At 41.1% G+C, this 20,576-nt stretch overlaps 1 protein-coding gene across 25 annotated transcripts in view; it reads right to left on the reverse strand.

Moving 5' to 3' along the window:
* CD46 (CD46 molecule) overlaps positions 1-7,029 on the reverse strand; it is a 39,067-nt gene extending 32,038 nt beyond the window's left edge. For 18 of the 25 annotated variants that reach the window (XM_024975992.2, XM_005217321.5, XM_010813538.4 and 15 more), the window contains exons 1-3: positions 6,758-7,029; positions 3,308-3,496; positions 2,860-2,962 (exon numbers count right to left, since the gene is read on the reverse strand). In XM_024975992.2, coding sequence (XP_024831760.1) covers positions 2,860-2,962; positions 3,308-3,496; positions 6,758-6,878 — 413 coding nt within the window. In that variant the 5' untranslated portion in view covers positions 6,879-7,029. 25 annotated transcript variants of the gene reach the window in all.
* Between the last annotated feature and the right edge of the window lie 13,547 nt (positions 7,030-20,576).

The following is a 20,576-nucleotide window of genomic DNA, read 5'->3' on the forward strand; positions in this document are numbered from 1 at the left end:
TAAACTCAGTTTATTATTGAGTTTATTGGGCTCGATAAAGGACAGAAATGGTATGGACCTAACAGAAGCAGAGGATATTCAGAAGAGGTGGCAAGAATACACAGAAGAACTGTACAAAAAAGAACTTCACAACCCAGATAATCAAAATGGTGTGATCACTCACCTAGAGCCAGACATCCTGGAATGTGAAGTCAAGTGGGCCTTAGAAAGCATCACTATGAACAAAGCTAGTGGAGGTGATGGAATTCCAGTTGAGCTATTTCAAATCCTGAAAGATGATGCTGTGAAAGTGCTGCACTCAATATGCCAGCAAATTTGGAAAACTCAGCAGTGGCCACAGGACTGGAAAAGGTCAGTTTTCATTCCAATCCCAAAGAAAGGCAATGCCAAAGAATGCTCAAACTACCGCACAATTGCACTCATCTCACACGCTAGTAAAGTAATGCTCAAAATTCTCCAAGCCAGGCTTCAGCAATATGTGAACCGTGAACTTCCAGATGTTCAAGCTGGTTTTAGAAAAGGCAGAGGAATCAGAGATCAAGTTGCCAACATCCGCTGGTTCACGGAAAAAGCAAGAGAGTTCCAGAAAAACATCTATTTCTGCTTTATTGACTATGCCAAAGCCTCTGACTGTGTGGATCACAATAAACTGTGGAAAATTCTGAAAGAGATGGGAATACCAGACCACCTGACCTGCCTCTTGAGAAACCTGTATGCAGGTCAGGAAGCAACAGTTAGAACTGGACATGGAACAACAGACTGCTTCCAAATAGGAAAAGGAGTACATCAAGGCTATATATTGTCACCCTGCTTATTTAACTTATATGCAGAGTACATCAAGAGAAACGCCGGGCTGGACGAAGCACAAGCTGGAATCAAGACTGCCGGGAGAAATATCAATAACCTCAGATATGCACATGACACCACCCTTATGGCAGAAAGTGAAGAGGAACTAAAAAGCCTCTTGATGAAAGTGAAAGTGGAGAGTGAAAAAGTTGGCTTAAAGCTCAACATTCAGAAAACGAAGATCATGGCATCTGGTCCCATCACTTCATGGGAAACAGATGGGGAAACAGGATCAGACTTTGTTTTTTTGGGCTCCAAAATCACTGCAGATGGTGACTGCAGCCATGAAATTAAAAGACACTTAACTCCTTGGAAGGAAAGTTATGACCAACCTAGATAGCATATTCAAAAGCAGAGATATTACTTTGCCAACAAAGGTCCGTCTAGTGAAGGCTATGGTTTTTCTAGTGGTCATGTATGGATGTGAGAGTTGGACTGTGAAGAAAGCCGAGTGCTGGACAATTGATGCTTTTGAACTGTGGTGTTGGAGAAGACTCTTGCGAGTCCCTTGGACTGCAAGGAGGTCCAACCAGTCCATCTAAAGATCAGCCCTGGGATTTCTTTGGAAGGAATGATGCTACAGCTGAAACTCCAATACTTTGGCCACCTCATGCGAAGAGCTGACTCACTGGAAAAGACCCTGATGCTGGGAGGGATTGGGGGCAGGAGGAGAAGGGGACGACAGAGGATGAGATGGCTGGATGGCATCACCGACTCGATGGACATGAGTTTGAGTGAACTCCGGGAGTTGGTGATGGACAGGGAGGCCTGGCATGCTACGATTCATGGGGTCGCAAAGAGTCAGACACGACAGAGCAACTGAACTGACTGAATAAACTCAGTAAAGTACCAGGAGACATAGACAATAATAAAAAACCAGTTGCATTTCCAGAGATATCACATTTATCCTTTAAATTCACATTTTTAAAAAAGGCTCAGTATGCTTAATATATACTATTAAGAGAGCCCTGTAGAACAAAGGCTGTTATTAAACACTCGGTACCTCTTTGAGATGCTTCACTCCTTTGTAGTAGTTTCAACAATAAGGTTTTCCAACTAAAAGATCCTGATGAAGATTACTGTCTAAGCTAGCCAGGTCAGCTTTGGTCTGGTAACATCTTACAGATTACTTCGATATAAGAACAACTATAGTTGGCTATTCCACTTCCCAGTTTCATAAACCCTATTTCAAATCCCAGATTTGGACATTTTATTGACAAAGACAGTGCACTGTGTTGTCAAGGATACAGTCACCGTGATTTTTCAATGTTTAATACACATACTAAATTTTGTGGACTTCCCTGGTGGCTCAGACGGTAAAGCATCTGTCTACAATGCAGGAGACCCGGGTTCGATCCCTGGGTCAGGAAGATCCCCTGGAGCAGGAAATGGCAACCCACTCCAGTACTATTGCCTGGAAAATCCCATGGACAGAGAAGCCTGGTAGGCTACAGTCCATGGGGTCGCAAAGAGCCGGACACTACTGAGCAATGTTACCTGTAGTCACCTGTATACTAAATTTTATACTATTTCACTTTCCTTCAATTTAAATTTCTATTAGTTATTCATCTTTTCAATCTTCATAAAAAGCCCAAGGTTATTTGGCTACAGTATGACTTACATATAAAGCAAAATGAAATCAACTTTACAGCAATGCTTGCTGCTACTACTGCTGCTGCCAAGGCGCTTCAGTCGTGTCCGACTCTGTGCAACCCATAGACGGCAGCCCACTAGGCTCCTCTGTCCCTGGGATTCTCCAGGCAAGAATACTGGAGTGGGTTGCCATTTCCTTCTCCAATGCATGCATGCATGCTAAGTCGCTTCAGTCATATCTGACTCTTAGTGACCCCATGGACTGTAGCCTACCAGCCTCCTCCGTCCATGAGATTTTCCAGGCAAGAGTACTGGAGTGGGTTGCCACTGCCTTCTCTGACGGCAATGCTTAAGAGAGGCAAAATGAAAATGGACTTAGTCATACATAACCTTATTTCCTCTAAGGAGCAGCCTACTTACCCATTATTACAAACATAGTGAACCTCTGAGCCAAACTCAGTACTTCCATTTACAAGGATAACTTGGCCATTTGTGGGATCAGCTAGGGTAGGACACCGTCTTTCTAAAAGCAAAAGATCAAACTTGTTTTATACCCATTTCAAAATAGATCTGAATCAAATTCAAAATTCTATATGGCTTGTTTGAACTCATGGAAATATTATTACTTTTATTACTATTTTCTTGCTTTAACTATTATAATGCCACATAAGATTCTTAATTACCCAGGCAACCAATCGTGACGAAAACAATTCCCTGGAGATTTTTCAAAGCCTGAATGCATGGCTATCTAAAAACCTACGTTCACATGAGAAAACGATCATTTCAGTAGTAAAATACGTACTCTAAAATGTGTGAAAATCTCTAGAGCAATAAAAAGTTTTTTGAATTAAAAAAAGATTTTACTTACTTTTACAGCCCTCCTGGAGAGACGACCATGTATTATTATCCTGACAAACGAGAGCCAGGACTTGACCAGGAGTTACTGGCTGGAAACCCAGACGACATTCATACACAATCTGCTCCCCAGGACTATAACTGGGTTTAAGGGTACCCTGGGGCTTCATAGAGACAAATCTTGGTGGATCATCACAGGCATCTAGGAATAGAGAGAATAAGAGCATGAAAATAAATTGTTTTGTCTTATTCACCAGACAGGGACTGTGGCCTGGCAACAGACAGGTAGTACAGGACAAACGGAAAAGTTCTTAGCAAGATTTTATACATGCCTTGCCTACTTTAAATAACCTATGAGCTTCTGGCCTGTTGGAGAATAAGATGAATTTTAATTCAGCAGTAAATGGAAGAGACAGCATCAATGTGCCTGGTTCTGAAATGTAAATATGTTTATAGGTCCGTATCCTTCCCCACTTCTTTCTAAATTCATCATCTCAAAACTCACCTCTCTTCTAAGAAGTCTCCTATAGCACTATGCTCAGATTATTCTCCCAGAGTTTGAAACACAAACATATCAGGCTGTTTTCTCTCAGAAGACACGGGCCCAGAGGGCAGGAATCAGATGCCTTCTTTTTCTACTAAACTGTATACTCAGTTGTAACTCAAGATATGCTGTGGTAAGAGGTGAATACAAAATACGCATTGAGGGATTAATAAATCAAAATAAATAGGGACCAAAGTATTTCAAAATACTTCATTTGTTTTCTATTAGTGAACTGAACATTTTTTAAGTGATATATAGAGACACTAGAAATATCAAAATACAATATTTGGATAGCATTACATGAAAAAAAAAGTGCTCTCCTGGATATTAAATATAATTTCATTTTCCTTCACAGATCAATCCTTCAGAAGCTCCCTAAGGTAGCTGGGTTGTTTATCCAATATATCCTGACGTAAAGCTACTATCCTGATATGCTTTTAGAGTTTTTTACTTCTGGGGTTTTTGCGGGGAATGTTGGGGGAAAATTTTTTCTCCCTAGAATAATGTCATTTCTATTTCAGCAAGTCCTCTTCCTTTTAAGTACCTGGGCACTTGACAACCTAACAGGTCTGTTAGAAAAATTATATAAAATAACGTGATGGAGACACATCAAGTCCTAAAGGGCTAAAGGAAAGCAGAGGCCTCGCTTACAAGGAAAACAAGAGACAGACCTATTTTGATCCCTGAGGAACATTTACTTCCTTACTCCCTGGATCTAGGTCTTACTTCAGATTGAGAGAATTCCAAACAAGTGAAATATCACCCTTCTTTCCCTCATATTCTATATTCACTTTCCTTCTAAATTCTTTTCCATCATATTCTAAATTCTAAACTTCTCTCTCAATACTCGTCCAACATTTCACTTATAACATGTCTTATATCATGTCAAGTAAATTGTTTCAACATTTATCAAATGTTTTCAACATTTCTACTTTGCTGATCATGATACATGAATCTTCTTCAATTAACTGCCCATAACAAACCAAAATCAAAAAGTCACAGATATTAACATTAAATTTACTGAATACTGAGGCACACATTCTATTTTTTATAACAGAAAAGAATATGAGCTAGAAATGTTATTTAATTCCATTTTAGATAAAAACACACATCATCATTCAAGAATATCCTGGAAGCACCAAGGAAGAACTCAAGTGACCGTGCATATGATTAAATTATATGTGTTCTTTGCTTTATGCATTCAATTTCAGTAACTATCCTGAAAGCATAAAAAGAAGGGAGAATTTCTGATATGACTCTCACATACAGTGTATGGAAAAACAAATGTCAATTGGTTTTTTTAAACCATTCAACTAACTTCAAGTATCTCTTCCCAATAACATGCATCATGAAAAACATGCTTTCAACAATACGCAGTTTAGAATGTTTGCTTCGGAAATCAGTGGATTATAAGGTTCATACACTGTGATGACTGAGTCCGATATCGTATTTGTTTTATAAATCAAATTTCCTCTCTTTCTCAGAATACTGAATTCTTTTTCCTATAAGGATTTTCAAACGCTGCCAGCATCAAAAAATCGTATCTTGACTCAATTTTTCCTAGAGAATTTACAATGTAAACATTACCAGGCTGCAGTGCTATGCTTTGCCTGATGAGTTATAGTCCATGGGGTCGCAAAAGAGCTGGAGAACACTGAGTACACACACACAATGCTATACTTTAACAGGTGCCATTATATAATTCGAGAGGCTGCATTCAGAAAATTCTCCAGTTTTCCAGATGAGTTTCAAGAAAGGTGAAATAGTCTCTACTATGGGTCAAGAGAACTGCCCACTTCCGTACACTTACAAAAGTTGTGTAAACACTCCCTACTTGCTTGCCAAAGTTATAAAAATAACTCTCTGAGTCTAGCATAGGCCCACATCCCCGCCCAGATGGTACCTTTGGATAATCACCGTCTCTAACCAAAACCAGAACTTCAGTGAAACCGAAGACTCCCCTTTTCTGTCTACACAACCTATTTTTAACCTTCCTTTGCTTCCTCAAAACTGAGGCTTTAACATCTATACCTATCCATTTTATCTCACATTCTACTCATTTCTAGACCTTAAAAAACAAACAAACAAACAAACAAAACATCTACCAGGTTCAAGCAAACAGCCAGCCTCCTTCTAGGTAAATTCAGCCTCATTCTCTGTCCCTGAGTAACTGAGAGTTAACCTGCCTGTACCATGGGGAGCTACTGATCACTCTCTTAGCTCCCTCATGCCTGAAAAGCTCTCTTTCCTTGCTACGTATATTAACTGGGTACCAAGTTGCCTGTTAACCTGAATTACAAAAAGCGCCCTTTTCCCCTTGCAAACCTTCTAACCCTAGCCAGGGCCTGCTCTCAGCATAGACAACGGGCACCACATGGGCTCCGCAGGCCCCCACTTTAAAGGCAGGAAGCTTTCCTGTTCCGCATTCGGCCCAGCTGGACTGGCCACTTCCTCAAAGCACATACCTGGGCACACCTGGCCCGGACTCCCCTAATCCTAGACAAGCTCCGCGGGGCACCAGGCCATCACCCCGCCCCGGAAAAAAAACACAGGGCCAACTCTCCCAGGAGACACAGCAGCAGCCTAGCAACAACCCCGGACACCGTCACCACCCTGCACGTCGGCTCTCGCCTTACCGACTGGATCAGTCCCAGAACCACTCTGGAAGCTTCGGCGGGGGTCCCAACCCGGCCCCAGCTAAACCCGCCAGCCACACCACCAAGGAAAGCCGTCTCCGTGGTGCCCACCCCACCCACCCCTCGGTACACCTTCCACCCCAACTCCTGACGATCGCGGGGGGACCCGGCCCCGCGCCTGCGGCCCGAGCCACGAAGGCTCCCAAGCAGCGTCCAGCCGGCCGGCCCCCACGCTCCCCGGGCCCGCTCCAGTCCCCCTCCCCGGCCAGGGCGCACACACTACCGGAGGACGTGGGCAGCAGGAGCAGCGGCGCCAGCAGAAGCACCCAGGCGAAGCGCCCAGAAGAAGCCAGTCTTTCGGGGCGGCGGAGCGGCGCCTTCAGCGGGGTGCAAGACGCCCTCATTTTCGGGGAGACCAGCGGGACACCCAAGACTGCTCCGCAGAGACCTTGCTGAGTCCAGCTCCCCGCGATACAGGACCCGGACGCACCGGCGGCGCGGGCAGCCTAATCCCGCGGCGCACCCAGAGCCCCGCGGCGCACCCAGGGCGGAAGTGACTCCGGAGAAGGGGGCGGGGCCGATGGGCAGGCGGCCCCCCTCCCACAGGCCTGCAGGCCCCGCCCATGAGCGGGGAGTGCCGCGCGTCCGGGGGACCCTGACAGCCTCTAGCTCCGCCCCCTGACTGCCTCTAGCTCCGCCCTCTTGCGGACCTACCCGGAAGCTGCTGCGGCTTGCGGGAAATAGCTGGTTTCCCCGGGCCTAGCTTTGTTAAAGGGACTGTTAACGCCCTGTGCAGGAAAGGTGGAGCGGAAACTCGCAGTAGCGTTGTCATCGGTGTCCGTTTTCCGGAAGGCTGGATTAAAGAATAAAGGACAGAGACCTAAAAATAGAACCCTAGAGCTCGGGCAAGGGGAGCAGACACCCCCTCAAGACTCCAGTTTGACCCTGGGATCCAGAGTGTCAGGACACCTCTGCCCTTGCTCAGACTTTGGCATGTGTCAGTGTCAACTATAAATCGGCACTTACCAAGAGCCCTGCTGACGACTGAACAGCAAAAGCATTTGCCACCTGCCTCTAGGGAGATTGAAACCCATGCTCCTAGAACTGTTGACCTTCAGCAACCCCTGAGGCAGTTCAGGGTTCAGTGAGGCTCTCTGTTCTCCAGGGAATCTGGTGGGACAGGTCTTTAGGTAGTTGAATGTTTTTAGGAACAGGTTCTATGATCTCAATCCTTGCATCTCCTCGTGGCTAGACAAACACTGAATCCCTTCATGGTGACATCAGATCCTCATGACTAACAATTAACTTTTGTAAAATAACTGCTTCATGGCATTGAGCTCCCCCTTCACCAAAACTTTATATATTGACTTTCCCCCACTGCCGCTTTGGAGCAGTCTCTCAGAGCTGAGGTGCTGCCTTCCAGGCTGCAGTCCTCATGTTGCCCCAAATAAAACTTAACTCACGACTCTTAAGTTGTACATCTTTTTTTAGTCGACATCAGTCATACTTTGGGACAATAATTGAGATTTCCATGGCTGAACGTCTGCTACTGGAAGTTTCTCCTGGCCTGATAGATATCAAAATCACAAAAGGTTTGGCCATTGCTCTCCCAACTGCTAAAGTCAGTTCAGTTCAGTTGCTCAGTCATGTCTGATCCTTTGCTACCCCATGGACTGCAGCTTGCCAAAAGTTGATTAGTCTCCCCTGTAATTCCCAGGAGAGGACCCTGGGAAGGTAAATTATTAAATAACACCAGGCCGTTAGCATATGAGGCCTCAACTCTATGGCCTTGCTTTTGAATTAACTAAATGTTTTATTGAAGATGAAATACACATGCATGAAAAAACCAAGGATAAAGGGTGCCTTAAGCACCATATTTCTGGAAGCAATGAATGTCGTTAGAGTTGGAATGGGTAGGAATTAATGAGTGACAACTTTTCTGATGAACCAATCTCTCAATGCTGGAAAATGAAGAATGAGTAAAATTTATTTGTAGAGTTGTGAGTAAACCTGTATGACTAGTAATAGGAAAGAAAAGTAATGTGACCGTTATTAAACAGCAGACAAAGGAGTTGACATTTTCTTGGTAATAGTTGGTAAAGAATAAAAATGTCAACCAATGTGTAAACATTGCGGGCTGGGGGAACCAGTACCCTCAAACTTTTAGTTTTTAACATCACTTTTGCTTGGTTTAAAAATTTAAAAGGACATGACTTTGAAACCACTAGGTCCATTTAGAGTTTCAGTTCAGTTCAGTCGCTCAGTCGTGTCCGACTCTTTGCGACCTCATGAATCGTAGCACGCCAGGCCTCCCTGTCCATCACCAACTCCCGGAGTTCACTCAAACTCACGTCCATCGAGTCGGTGGTGCCATCCAGCCATCTCATCCTCTGTCGTCCCCTTCTCCTCCTGCCCCCAATCCCTCCCAGCATCAGAGTCTTTTCTGCCGGGGTCAGCCCCGGCTGATCCAGGGAATTTGAAGGGGAGATGGCTTCGGCGAACTGGATACAATAGCTTTAATTAAATATTAATCAAAGATATAAAGAGTCATGGAATGAGGATAGCTCAGCAGGAAAATTCAGTGGAGAAAAGAGGCTGAATAACTTGGTTTACGCGGAAAATCAATATAACCTGTGACATCAGGTTAGCTCTGACCACCGAGGCCACAGGTGCCCTCTGGAATAGTGGAAGGTGCCGCACCTTAGACACCTTCTAGAGTGAGTCTTAGAAGCCCAGGCAAACAAGTGGTCGCAGAGGACCTCTGCACTCCAGATGGGTATTCAGCCAGAATGTGAAAGAAAGAATGACATGGGGAGACCAAGCTTCGGTGAGCTAGGCCCGTAGCTTTATTTTCAACAGGGGCTTTTATACCCTAAGTTGCACATAGAGGATAATAGGGGATGTGAAATCATGCAAAGTCAGCAGTCTTTGATCTTTATCGAAACCAGGGTATCATATACAAATGGTTTAGGTGATTTACATCATCTTCTGGCCAGAAGGCCTATTAACATTTTATGACTTTGACAAAGGTTTGTCAACCATAAGACTTATTTTCTCTACGAGTAATTATTTTAAAGTTTGGCGCCATCCTCTGAAGATGTTAGATAAAGTTGCATTCCTATAGGGCAGAGGTGCAGTGGGTTTACAACAAAGGAAAGAATTTATTACCTTAAGGGTCTAAAGTTACTAACACCAAGGCCACTACTTATTTTTTCTACACACCAACTATATTAATTAATACACATTCAAAGATACCATACAGGGGATGTGGAAACTTGGCAGCAAGCATTGGCTCATCAATGAAATCTACTAGTTTCATTCTGACAGTTTCTAACTCTCCGAGAGGCTCTAAGCTATTTGAATATCTTAAGCTTCCCGTGCCTCTCGCAGCTGGGAGACTGTAAACAATCGTATGCATAGCTGTAGGAGTCCAGGTAAACTTGTCAGGCAAGTTAGAGAGCCATCTGAGGGGTTTGGATTTAAACACTCCTATTATGCCCAGGAACTTTATTAACTGGAGCTGTAGGTTAACTCCTTTTCAGAGAGAGCAAGATGGTGGTGGGGGACAGCCCCCCGTAAAGTCAGAGGTTAGAGCACAAAGCAGTAAAGTAGGCAGACTCTGGTTTTGGGGGTAGATGCTCGAGAATATCCAGGGGGACTCCTGAGGCTCGATCCTGCCTTTGCATATGCCGAGCCTCCTTCCTCATGACCTTTGCCACGGGCGGAGTTCCTCACGCTGGCTCCTGGCACTTTTCCAATGAGTCAACTCTTCGCATGAGGTGGCCAAAGGACTGGAGTTTCAGCTTTAGCATCATTCCTTCCAAAGAACACCCAGGGCTGATCTCCTTGAGAATGGACTGGTTGGATCTCCTTGCAGTCCAAGGGACTCAAGAGTCTTCTCCAACACCACAGTTCAAAAGCATCAATTCTTCGGCACTCAGCTTTCTTCACAGTCCAACTCTCACATCCATACATGACCACAGGAAAAACCATAGCCTTGACTAGACGGACCTTTGTTGGCAAAGTAATGTCTCTGCTTTTCAATACGCTATCTAGGTTGGTCATAACTTTCCTTCCAAGGAGTAAGTGTCTTTTAATTTCATGGCTGCAGTCACCATCTGCAGTGATTTTGGAGCCCCCCAAAATAAAGTCTGACACTGTTTCCACTGTTTCCCCATCTATTTCCCATGAAGTGATGGGATCAGATGCTATGACCTTCGTTTTCTGAATGTTGAGCTTTAAGTCAACTTTTCACTCTCCTCTTTTACTTTCATTAAGAGGCTTTTTAGTTCCTCTTCACTTTCTTCCATAAGAGTGGTGTCATCTGCATATCTGAGGTTATTGATATTTACCCCAAGGAAATCATTAGAGTTGTAAACAAAGATGTATACTTTTGGAGAAAATATAAACTCTTAAATATTTGGCAGAAGTATAAGACTTTTTGATAGGTATCTTTTTGAAATGAAATTTTGTACAGCAAGAAGTGTATAAAAAGAGAAACTATGACATATTAATAAGTTGAAAAAGCAAACTTCAAATCAGTGTGTGCTTTTTGGCATTCCTTTTATTAAAATAGTATATTGACACACTTTTAAAAAGAGGTTACTTGAAAATAAATCAAAATTAACAGTTGATAGGCTTCTGTATATTTCATTTTTGTGTATTTTTTAGTTTTCTGCATTGACCCTTTATTACATTTGGAATCAGGTAAAAAAAAAAAATCTTTTTTTTTAAATCCAACCTGTATATCAACTACTCTTTTGTTCACAGGATGGTGGAAAAAAAACCTGTATCACATAAGGTTAATGTATGAGAGGATGGTAAGAAAAGAAAGCTCTTCATGTAAACCTCAAATGTATCTTCTGTAATTATAGAACTTTGTATGTATTTTAAACAGTTTGTATTAAAGATTTTCTGGGCTCAGCAAACTTTGGAATTTCTGCTTCCTCCCAGATCAACACATGTTTGGATTCTTGGGAGAACATACAAGATACTAATTGTGAAGGCGATGTATAAAATGAACACCTTAGTATCTTGGGTTATAAAATTCAGATACTCCATGATGACAATTAAAGGAGGTATAATTAAGGAGACAGGGAATAGGAAACTCAATGAAGGGTAATTGTCGTCTTTGTTATTTCTTATAGTTGTAAAACAGTGATACAACAGAAATGTTTTGTGGCTCAGTGTTGGCACTTAAGAAAACACATTTATTCATTGTTCTCTGCAGCTATCAGTATATAATGTTATATGTCAGTTATAGCTGAATAAAATTGAAAAACACTTCCAACTTATTTCTAGTCTTAGAAGTAAAGAAAATTTAAAAGGAGAAAAAATGACTACTGTTTGGTTTCCTAGTTACAAGTGCTATATTAGATCCAAGAATTGGGCTTTGCTGGAATTTTGTTTCGGTCAGTGATATTTCTGGGGTTCATCAAGTCATTCTTAATATAAATGAAGAGTTTTACATAGATTTCTTAACTTATTTTGATTTGACTCAAGGGATGCTACATTTGAAAGGTTTTTGAGCCTTGTTCCCTATTTTTCTGAACAAGTGCCATGGGGCAGAGATTGTTTTCTTGCTGTATCTCCAGTGTTGAGGCAGTTCTAGACTGATACTAAGTGCTTAACAAATACGCATTAAATACTGAATGAAATAAATGGATGTTGCTGTCAAGTGCTTCTAACATATTACTGCTGTTTCTCCCCTAGTGAGGATTTACCAAATGCTGGAAAAATTCTGAGAAATTTTGATTTTAATAATGTTAGGTACTGGGAGCAAAGCTGGATTTGTCTCTGAAAGGAATGAAAGGAATGTCTATACAGGAAACTTTCCTGAATCAGGAATGGCGAGCTGACCTCTGAAGTGGGTCCACTGTTTAACACTTAGCCTTGAAGAGATCATTTTAGTGAGAGTTCAAAGGGAGAGTATTGACTGTCAACTTCCTAAGGTTCTGAGAGGCATAGAACTTCAGAGTCAGGCTTTGAGTGAAGTAGGAGCTTAAACACTAGTGGTTCCTCCAAATTTCCCAAAGACTTTGTCAAACTGCCAGCAAGAAAATGAGGAGAGAATAGAGAGTATGATTGTTTGTAGACCAGATTTTGAGCTCTGTAGTAGCTCTCCTGTAAGCTTTAGGAATGGCGGTACCATGGAGGGAGGTGTCTGGGGATGTCAGTACATAAAACAGTGTTAGATATCCTTTTCCTCCTAAATTGGTTTATTTACATTTTGTTTTTCAGAGGTGGGGTAGCAGTATGAAGGGGCCTGTAAATGCTCTCGGAAGAGGCTTTCCCCTCTTTTTTTGTTGTTGTTGTTGGTGTTCAGTCACTAAGTCCTATCCTTTTCTCTTTGCAAACCCATGGACTGCAGTATGCCAGGCTCCCCTGTCCTTCACTATCTGCCAGAGTTGGCTCAGATTCGTGTCCATCGACTAAAAAGATACACAACATGAGAGCTGAGTTAAATTTTATTTGGGGCAAAACGAAAACTTCAGCCCAGGAGACAGTACCTCAGATAGCTCTGAGAGACTGCTCCGAAGAGGCAGTGGGAGAAGGTCAGTGTATGATTTTGGTGAAGGGGGAGTTCAATGAAATGGAACTCTTACTTTACAAAAGGTTTTCTGCTAGTCACGAGGAGCTGATGTCACCAAGAAGGGATTTAGTGATTTTCTAGCCATGAAGAAATGCAAGGATTGGGATCATGAAATCAGTTCCTGAAAATATCTAGCTACCAGAAGAAATGTTCCCCCAGTTTCCTGGAGCACAGGGTGCCTCACTCTCCACCCTGAATTCCCCTGAGGGAGAGTTGAAGGTCTGCAGGTGCAGCAACAGAGGGCTCAGTCTCTGCAGAGGCAGATGGAAAATGCCCTTGTTGCTCAGTCGCTGGCAAGTGTTCTTGGCAAGTGCCGATTTGTAGTTGACACAGTGAGTGATACTATCTAACCAGCTCATCCTCTGATGCACTATTCTCGTTTTGCCTTCAATCTTTCCAGTGAGTTGGCTCGTCCCATTAGGTGGCCAAAGTATTGGAGCTTCAGCTTCAGCATCACTCCTTTCAATAACTAGTCAGGGTTGATTTTCTTTAGGACTTGACTGCTTTGATCTCCTTGATGTCCAAGGGGCTCCGAAGAGTCTTCTCCAGCACCACAGTTCAAAAGCATTGATTCTTTGGTGTTCAGCCTTCTTTACGGTCCAACTCTCACATCTGTACGTGACTGTAGGAAAAACCATAGCTTTGACTATATGGACCTCTGTTAGCAAAGTGATATCTCTTCTTTTTAATAGGCTGTCTAAGTTTGTCATAAGTTTACTTTCAAGGAGCAAGCATCTTTTAATTTCATGGCTGCAGTCACCATCTGCAGTGATTTTGGAGCCCCCCAAAATAAAGTCTGTTGCTGTTTCCATTTTTTCCCCATCTATTTCCCATGAAGTGATGGGACCAGATGCCATGATCTCAGTTTTCTGAATGTTGAGCTTTAAGCCAACTTTTTCACTCTCCTCTTTCACTTTCATCAAGAGGCTTTTTAGTTCCTCTTCACTTTCTGCCATAAGGGTGGTGTCATGTGCATATCTGAGGTTATTGGTATTTCTCCCGGCAATCTTGATTCCAGCTTGTGCTTCTTCCAGCCCAGCGTTTGTCATGATGTACTCTGCATATAAGTTAAATAAGCAGGGTGACAATATACAGCCTTGACGTACTCCTTTTCCTATTTGGAACCAGTCTGTTGTTCCATGCCCAGTTCTAACTGTTGCTTCCTGACCTGCATATAGGTTTCTCAAGAGACAGGTCAGGTGGTCTGGTATGCCCATCTCTTTCAGAATTTTCCACAGTTTATTGTGATGCACACAGTCAAAGGCTTTGGCATAGTCAATAAAGCAGAAATAGATTTTTTCTGGAACTCTCTTGCTTTTTCCATGATCCACAGATGTTGGCAATTTGACCTCTGGTTCCTCTGCCTTTTCTAAAACCAGCTTGAACATCTGGAAGTTCACAGTTCACATATTGCTGAAGCCTGGCTTGGAGAATTTTGAGCATTAATTTGCTAGCGTATGAGATGAGTGCAATTGTGCAGTAGTTTGAGCATTCTTTGGCATTGCCTTTCTTTGGGATTGGAATGAAAACTGACCTTTTCCAGTCCTGTGGCCACTGCTGAGTTTTCCAAATTTGCTGGCATATTGAGTGCATTAGGAGTTAATAATTAAACCACCTTTTCTGATGTTGGTCCTGGGAGCTCTGCCATCTCTGCTTGCACCTGGTAGGCACCTGCCAGTCAGTTGACCTTCTTACTTGTCTGTGACCTCAAGAGCTTTACTGTGGAGCCACACCAGACACAGGGATCTGGAACCCCGCCAGGCACAGAGAGGAGGGCATTTCTCGGAAGGACCACGCACTCACTTTGTTTCCTCTTGGTTTTCAGAAGCTTCGCACTGTAAACATTACAAACCATATTCCACAAGTAGGTTTGCAAAGATAAAATCTTTTATTCCTTTCTCATTATAATAGTGGAGACAGTACATTTCAACATCATAGACTTAAACTAACTTACAACTCACACTTAACTGTACAAAAAGTCAAGCAAAACAAAACAAAATTAGAATGCTAACATTAGGAATAGCTTTCAAGACCAGTTATTCCAGACCCTGCTTTTCAGATGAAAAATGTAAGGCCAGGGTTGAAAAGACTTGCTCAATAATGCAAGTTAGGCTATATAATATTTTAGACTTTTATATGTATCTTTTATATATACAGTATTTCCCAGAGATAGCTGATGTAATAGAAAAAAATCACACAGATTCCTGCAGTTACAAAGTCTCAGGTATCAGATATTTGTTAATCTAATTGCTCACCAACCTACTCCATTTTGGGGGGTGGGAAACAGAACATTTTTTTCTTGTGATAGAGAATTTTCATTCTAAGGAAGTTGCATTTCTGTGCATTTAATTTCTAGGTCCTTTAAATGTTACTTCTTCAGAAACCCAAGAATAAACAGAGATTACTAAATTTCAACTAAGTAGAATGTTTGAGCATCTTTTCCTATATTTATGGGCTACCTGCCTTTCTTTTTTGAGTTACCTGCTTGCATGTCATTTACCCGTACTTTAGGAGGTTGGGGGAGGGTTAGTCTTTGAATAGTTGATTCTTTAGAGAAGCCAGTTACCCTTTATCTGTAATATAATTTCAATTTTTTTGGTCACTGTTTGTCCATTGACTTTGCTTATGCTAGTTTTTTTCCTATGTTGCATAATTTCAAATTGAAATTCAAGTTGGTGTCCAGTTCATTCTTTATATTTATCAAGGTAAATATGGCAGAAGTATCTTCTAAAAGTAGCTGTTAAAGTCCAGAATTACACAGAAGTTAGCAGTAGTCATACATGGATCTATTTTTAAATATTCAGAAATATACTGACTTTTCTAGAGGTCATTAGCAAGTCTCACAATATCATTCCATATAAATTTTAGATCTAGAAAAATGTGGACCATAGAAATAGAACTGCCTTATGACTCAGCAATCCCACTACTGGGCACACACACCGAGGAAACCAGAATTGAAAGAGATACGTGTACCCCAGTGTTCATCACAGCACTGTTTATAATAGCCAGGAAATGGAAGCAACCTAGATGTCCATCAGCAGATGAATGGATAAGAAAGCTGTGGTACATATACACAATGGAGTATTACTCAGCCATTAAAAAGAATACATTTGAATCAGTTCTTAGAGGTGGATGAAACTGGAGCCTATTATACAGAGTGAAGTAAGCCAGAAAGAAAAACACCAATACAGTATACTAATGCATATATATGGAATTTAGAAAGATGGTAATGATAACCCTGTATGTGAGACAGCAAAAGAGACACAGATGCATAGAACAGTCTTTTGGACTCTGTGGGAGAGGGAGAGGGGGGGATGATTTGGCAGAATGGCATTGAAACATGTATAATATCGTATATGAAATGAATCGCCAGTCCAGGTTTGATGCAGGATACAGAATGCTTAGGGCTGGTGCACTGGGATGACCCAGAGGGATAGTATGGGGAGGGAGGTGGGAGGAGGGTTCAGGATGGGGGACACATGTACACCCGTGGCTGATTCATGTCAATGTATGGCAAAAACCACTATAATACTGTAAAGTAATTAGCCTCCAATTAAAATAAATAAATCTATATTAAAAAAATAATAACAATTTGGATTACAAAAAAAAAGACTCCAGGGCCACTTATTTAGAAAGTATCAATACATGTTTATTAATTTGATAAATTCTTAAAAGTCATGCTTTCTTAGTTAATTTAGTTTATTCTGAATCCTTTAAAAGTAAGCTAGCTAATTTTATGATAAAAATTATTCTTTTATTTAAATATTAGTGTTTTTTATATAGAACATAATACAAAGTACTTTTGAGCTACAGTTTAGGAAATATTAATTTCCTAAATTTTCTTTCAGATATTTCCCTTAACCCACTCTCTGTAATCATTTAATGCCTTTTTACTAAACAGAAATTAATTTTTTCCTAGAGAAAGTGAAAACTGGCATAGCATAAACCTTACTCCAATCTATCTGTATGGATTGGGTTCTCCTCTATAAAAGAAAAAGAAGGTATTTAAAAAGGAGGATACCTGTGTTTATAAAGAAATATATCTGAAGAAAGATTAGCAGAAAATGAATTAAAATATTAAAGTGGTTATCACTAGGTAATATATTTATAGGTAACTAATCAGATTTTCATATCTTCCTCCTGTGTTTTCCAAATTCTCTTCCATGAGCCCATTCCATGTTATAAACATTTAAATATAAGAAAGAAAAAGGACAAACGTGTAAACAGAAATCCTCAGTGACAGCTCCTTTCTTTAACTAATTGAGACTGCTTATACATCCAGAGCGTAGTTTCCCCTGACTAGATAATGTGTGCTTTCAACACAAGAGAAGAGAGCGGAGGAGTGATCGGAGACCAAACGAGAGGAGGGAGCTTCAGGACGTGCTGGGAGAGCTTCTGCATCCTCAGGTTCCCGTGTTTGTATCTCTGTGTGGTCACTTTTAAGGTTTTAGGGATCTCAGATCTTATTCTGTTGAGAATAACCGGCTCCTTGTCAGTGTTTTATTTCGAGATGTTCCCAACTTTATAGTGCTTTGTCAAAGAAGGACACTGAAATCCCAAGTCCCTTTATTTAGATGACAGCATGGTTGACAACTGGCCTACCCCAGAATTTATATGCTGATAATCATGATGCAAGCAACATAAATAACAAGTTCAAAGGAAGTGTTTATTGCCTTCTATGGTTGCTATGTTGGGAACTAGAAAGTATTGCCTAATACTGAGAAGATAAGTGAGAGTAAAGAGTAACTTGACCTTTCCTCTTGGTTCTTTTGTCAAAACAAAGTGTCCTCCAAGTTGAGTAACTAAAAAGAGCCTCATTCTAGAACACATACAGGTCCTTATTAACACAGAATATATTTTCTTGTTTCTTTCTCTGAATGATGGTTTTGTTAGAGGAAATGAACAGGAACTGGTAGTATGCAGGAGGGTCAGCTTCCAAGAGCATGTCCTCTTTTCCCGCTCACAGTCAGGACTGAAAGAAGTTATTGTATAATCCGAGATATCAGAATGTTCTCTTGGCCGTGCTGGTGCCTGGCTCTGGTTTTGTAAGACCAGGAACACTGTCCACCAACAGACACCCATGATGAGGGCTGTCAGTTGATCTGACACTCCCAGTTACTACTGATTGCTCATCATTGTTCTACTTCTACTTCATAAGGCTTTCCAGCATCATGTGTTACCTGCATCATCACTGAATATTCTCATGGCCTTCAAAACACAGCTGTGTATTTAGAGTCTGCTTCTTCAATGCATTGCCATCTCTGCCCCTCTGCCTGCCCTGGGTGCACAGGTGTTAAGCTTGGTACAGACTCTGACTTCGTGTCTATGATGTGTTATCACAAATAGTTAACCTTGCTCCTTTGGAAGACTGTGGCCAAGACTGCAAGCTTAAAAGAAAACATTTTGAGAAAATTATTATTAAAAGTCGTCAACATGCACAATTTGAGATGCACCTTGGTATAAAAGAATGATTTCAAAATGTTGAGGATAAGTAAAATTTTGGTAAGTTCATTTTCAAGTACTTACCGTATACTTCTTGTTTGATTAAGTCTATACTCAGAAATGTGGGGACAGTGAAAAAAGTGATCCTTCCTCATAAGTTAATTTAGTATGGGAAAGGAAATACATAAGCACAAAATTTGATACATTCTAGTTAACTACTGAGTAAAGAATGAATCATGAGCAAGCAAATGAATGTAATACCATTACTAGGTAAAAAAGCCATGAAATATCAAATTCTATGAGATGTGTTTAGATAAATGTTAGGGGAAATGATAGGGGAATGTTTTTCATTTGGTTAAAAAATATACAGTCAATATAATCTCAAGTTATAACCTTGCAAATGTAAAATAAAAAAGAAGCTTAAAAATACTAATTACTGGGTAGAGGCTTTTACAGGCAATTTTAATATTCTTCATATTTTTCTGTATTTCTGTGCTTTCGATAATGAGCCCATATTATTTTAAAAATAAGTTATTTTAAAATGGTATAGAAAGTAAGTGCGTTGAGTTCCAAAGAATGATATCACTTTGCACTGGAGTTATTTGGGAGGGTAAGTGAATTCTGAGCTGGTTATGCAATTTAGATAGAAGAAAGGTGAAATGTGTTTTAGACAGGCAGCCTGGCAGGAATGAGACCAAATCCAATGATGTTTTCAGATTGCCTATGAAATATTTTTTCATTGAACTCTTGGAAAGACAATATTGCTTCTGGGTCTGTTCTGTTTATATTTGGTGACAACATGGCTGCCTATGGAACAGATTTGCACAACTTTTCCATCCTAGCATCCCAATATCAAGAATCCCTCAGAAGAAATGGAGTAGCCCTCATAGTCAACAAGAGTCTGAAATGCAGTACTTGGGTGCAATCTCAAAAATGACAGAATGATCTCTGTTTATTTCCAAGGCAAACCATTCAATATCAGAATCTATGCCCCAACCACTAATGCTGAAGAAGCTGAAGTTGAAGACTTCAATGAAGTCTGTGGAGACCTACAGGACCTTCTAGAACTAACACCCAAAAAAGATGTCATTGTCATTATAAGAGACTGGAATGCAAAAGTAGGAAGAGATACCTGGAATAACAGGCATGTTTGGCCTTGGAGTACAAAATGAAGCAGGGCAAAAGCTAATAGAGTTCTGTCAAGAGAATGCACTGGTCATGGCAAACATTGTCTTCCAGCAACACAAGAGAAGACTCTACACATGGGCATCACCAGATGGTCAATACTGAAATCAGATTGATTATATTCTTTGCAGCTAAAGATGGAGAAACTCTATACAGTCAGCAAAAACAAGACCAGGAACTGACTGTGGCTCAGATCATGAACTCCTCATTGTAAAATTCAGACTTATATTGAAGAAAGTAGGGAAAACCACTAGACAATTCAGGTATGACCTAAATAAAATTGCTTATGATTATACAGTGGAAGTGAAAAATAGATTCAAGGGATCAGATCTGATAGACAAGAGTGCCTGAAGAACTATGGATGGAGGTTCATGACATCATACAGGAGGCAGGGATCAAGACCATCCCCAAGAAAAAGAAATGCAAAAAGGCAAAATGGCTGTCTGAGGAGGCCTTACAAATAGCTGAGAAAAGAAGAGAAGTGAAAGGCAAAGGAGAAAAGAAAAGATATACCCACTGAAATCAGAGTTCCAAAGAATAGCAAGGAGAGATAAGAAAGCCTTCCTTAATGATCAATGCAAAGAAATAGAGGAAAACAACAGAATGGGAAAGACTAGAGATCTCTTCAAGAAAATTAGAGATACCAAGGGACCATTTCATGCAAAGATGGGCTCAATAAAGGACAGAAATAGTATGGACCTTACAGAATCAGAATATATTAAGAAGAGGTGGTGAGAATACACAGAAGAACTATACAAAAAAGATCTTCATGACCCAGATAATCACGATGGAGTGATCACTCGCCTAGAGCCAGACATCCTGGAATGAGAAGTCAACTGGGCCTTAGGAAGCATCACTATGAACAAAGCTAGAGGAGGGGATG

This window comes from Bos taurus, chromosome 16 (assembly GCF_002263795.3).
Source record: "Bos taurus isolate L1 Dominette 01449 registration number 42190680 breed Hereford chromosome 16, ARS-UCD2.0, whole genome shotgun sequence".
NCBI lineage: Eukaryota > Metazoa > Chordata > Mammalia > Artiodactyla > Bovidae > Bos > Bos taurus.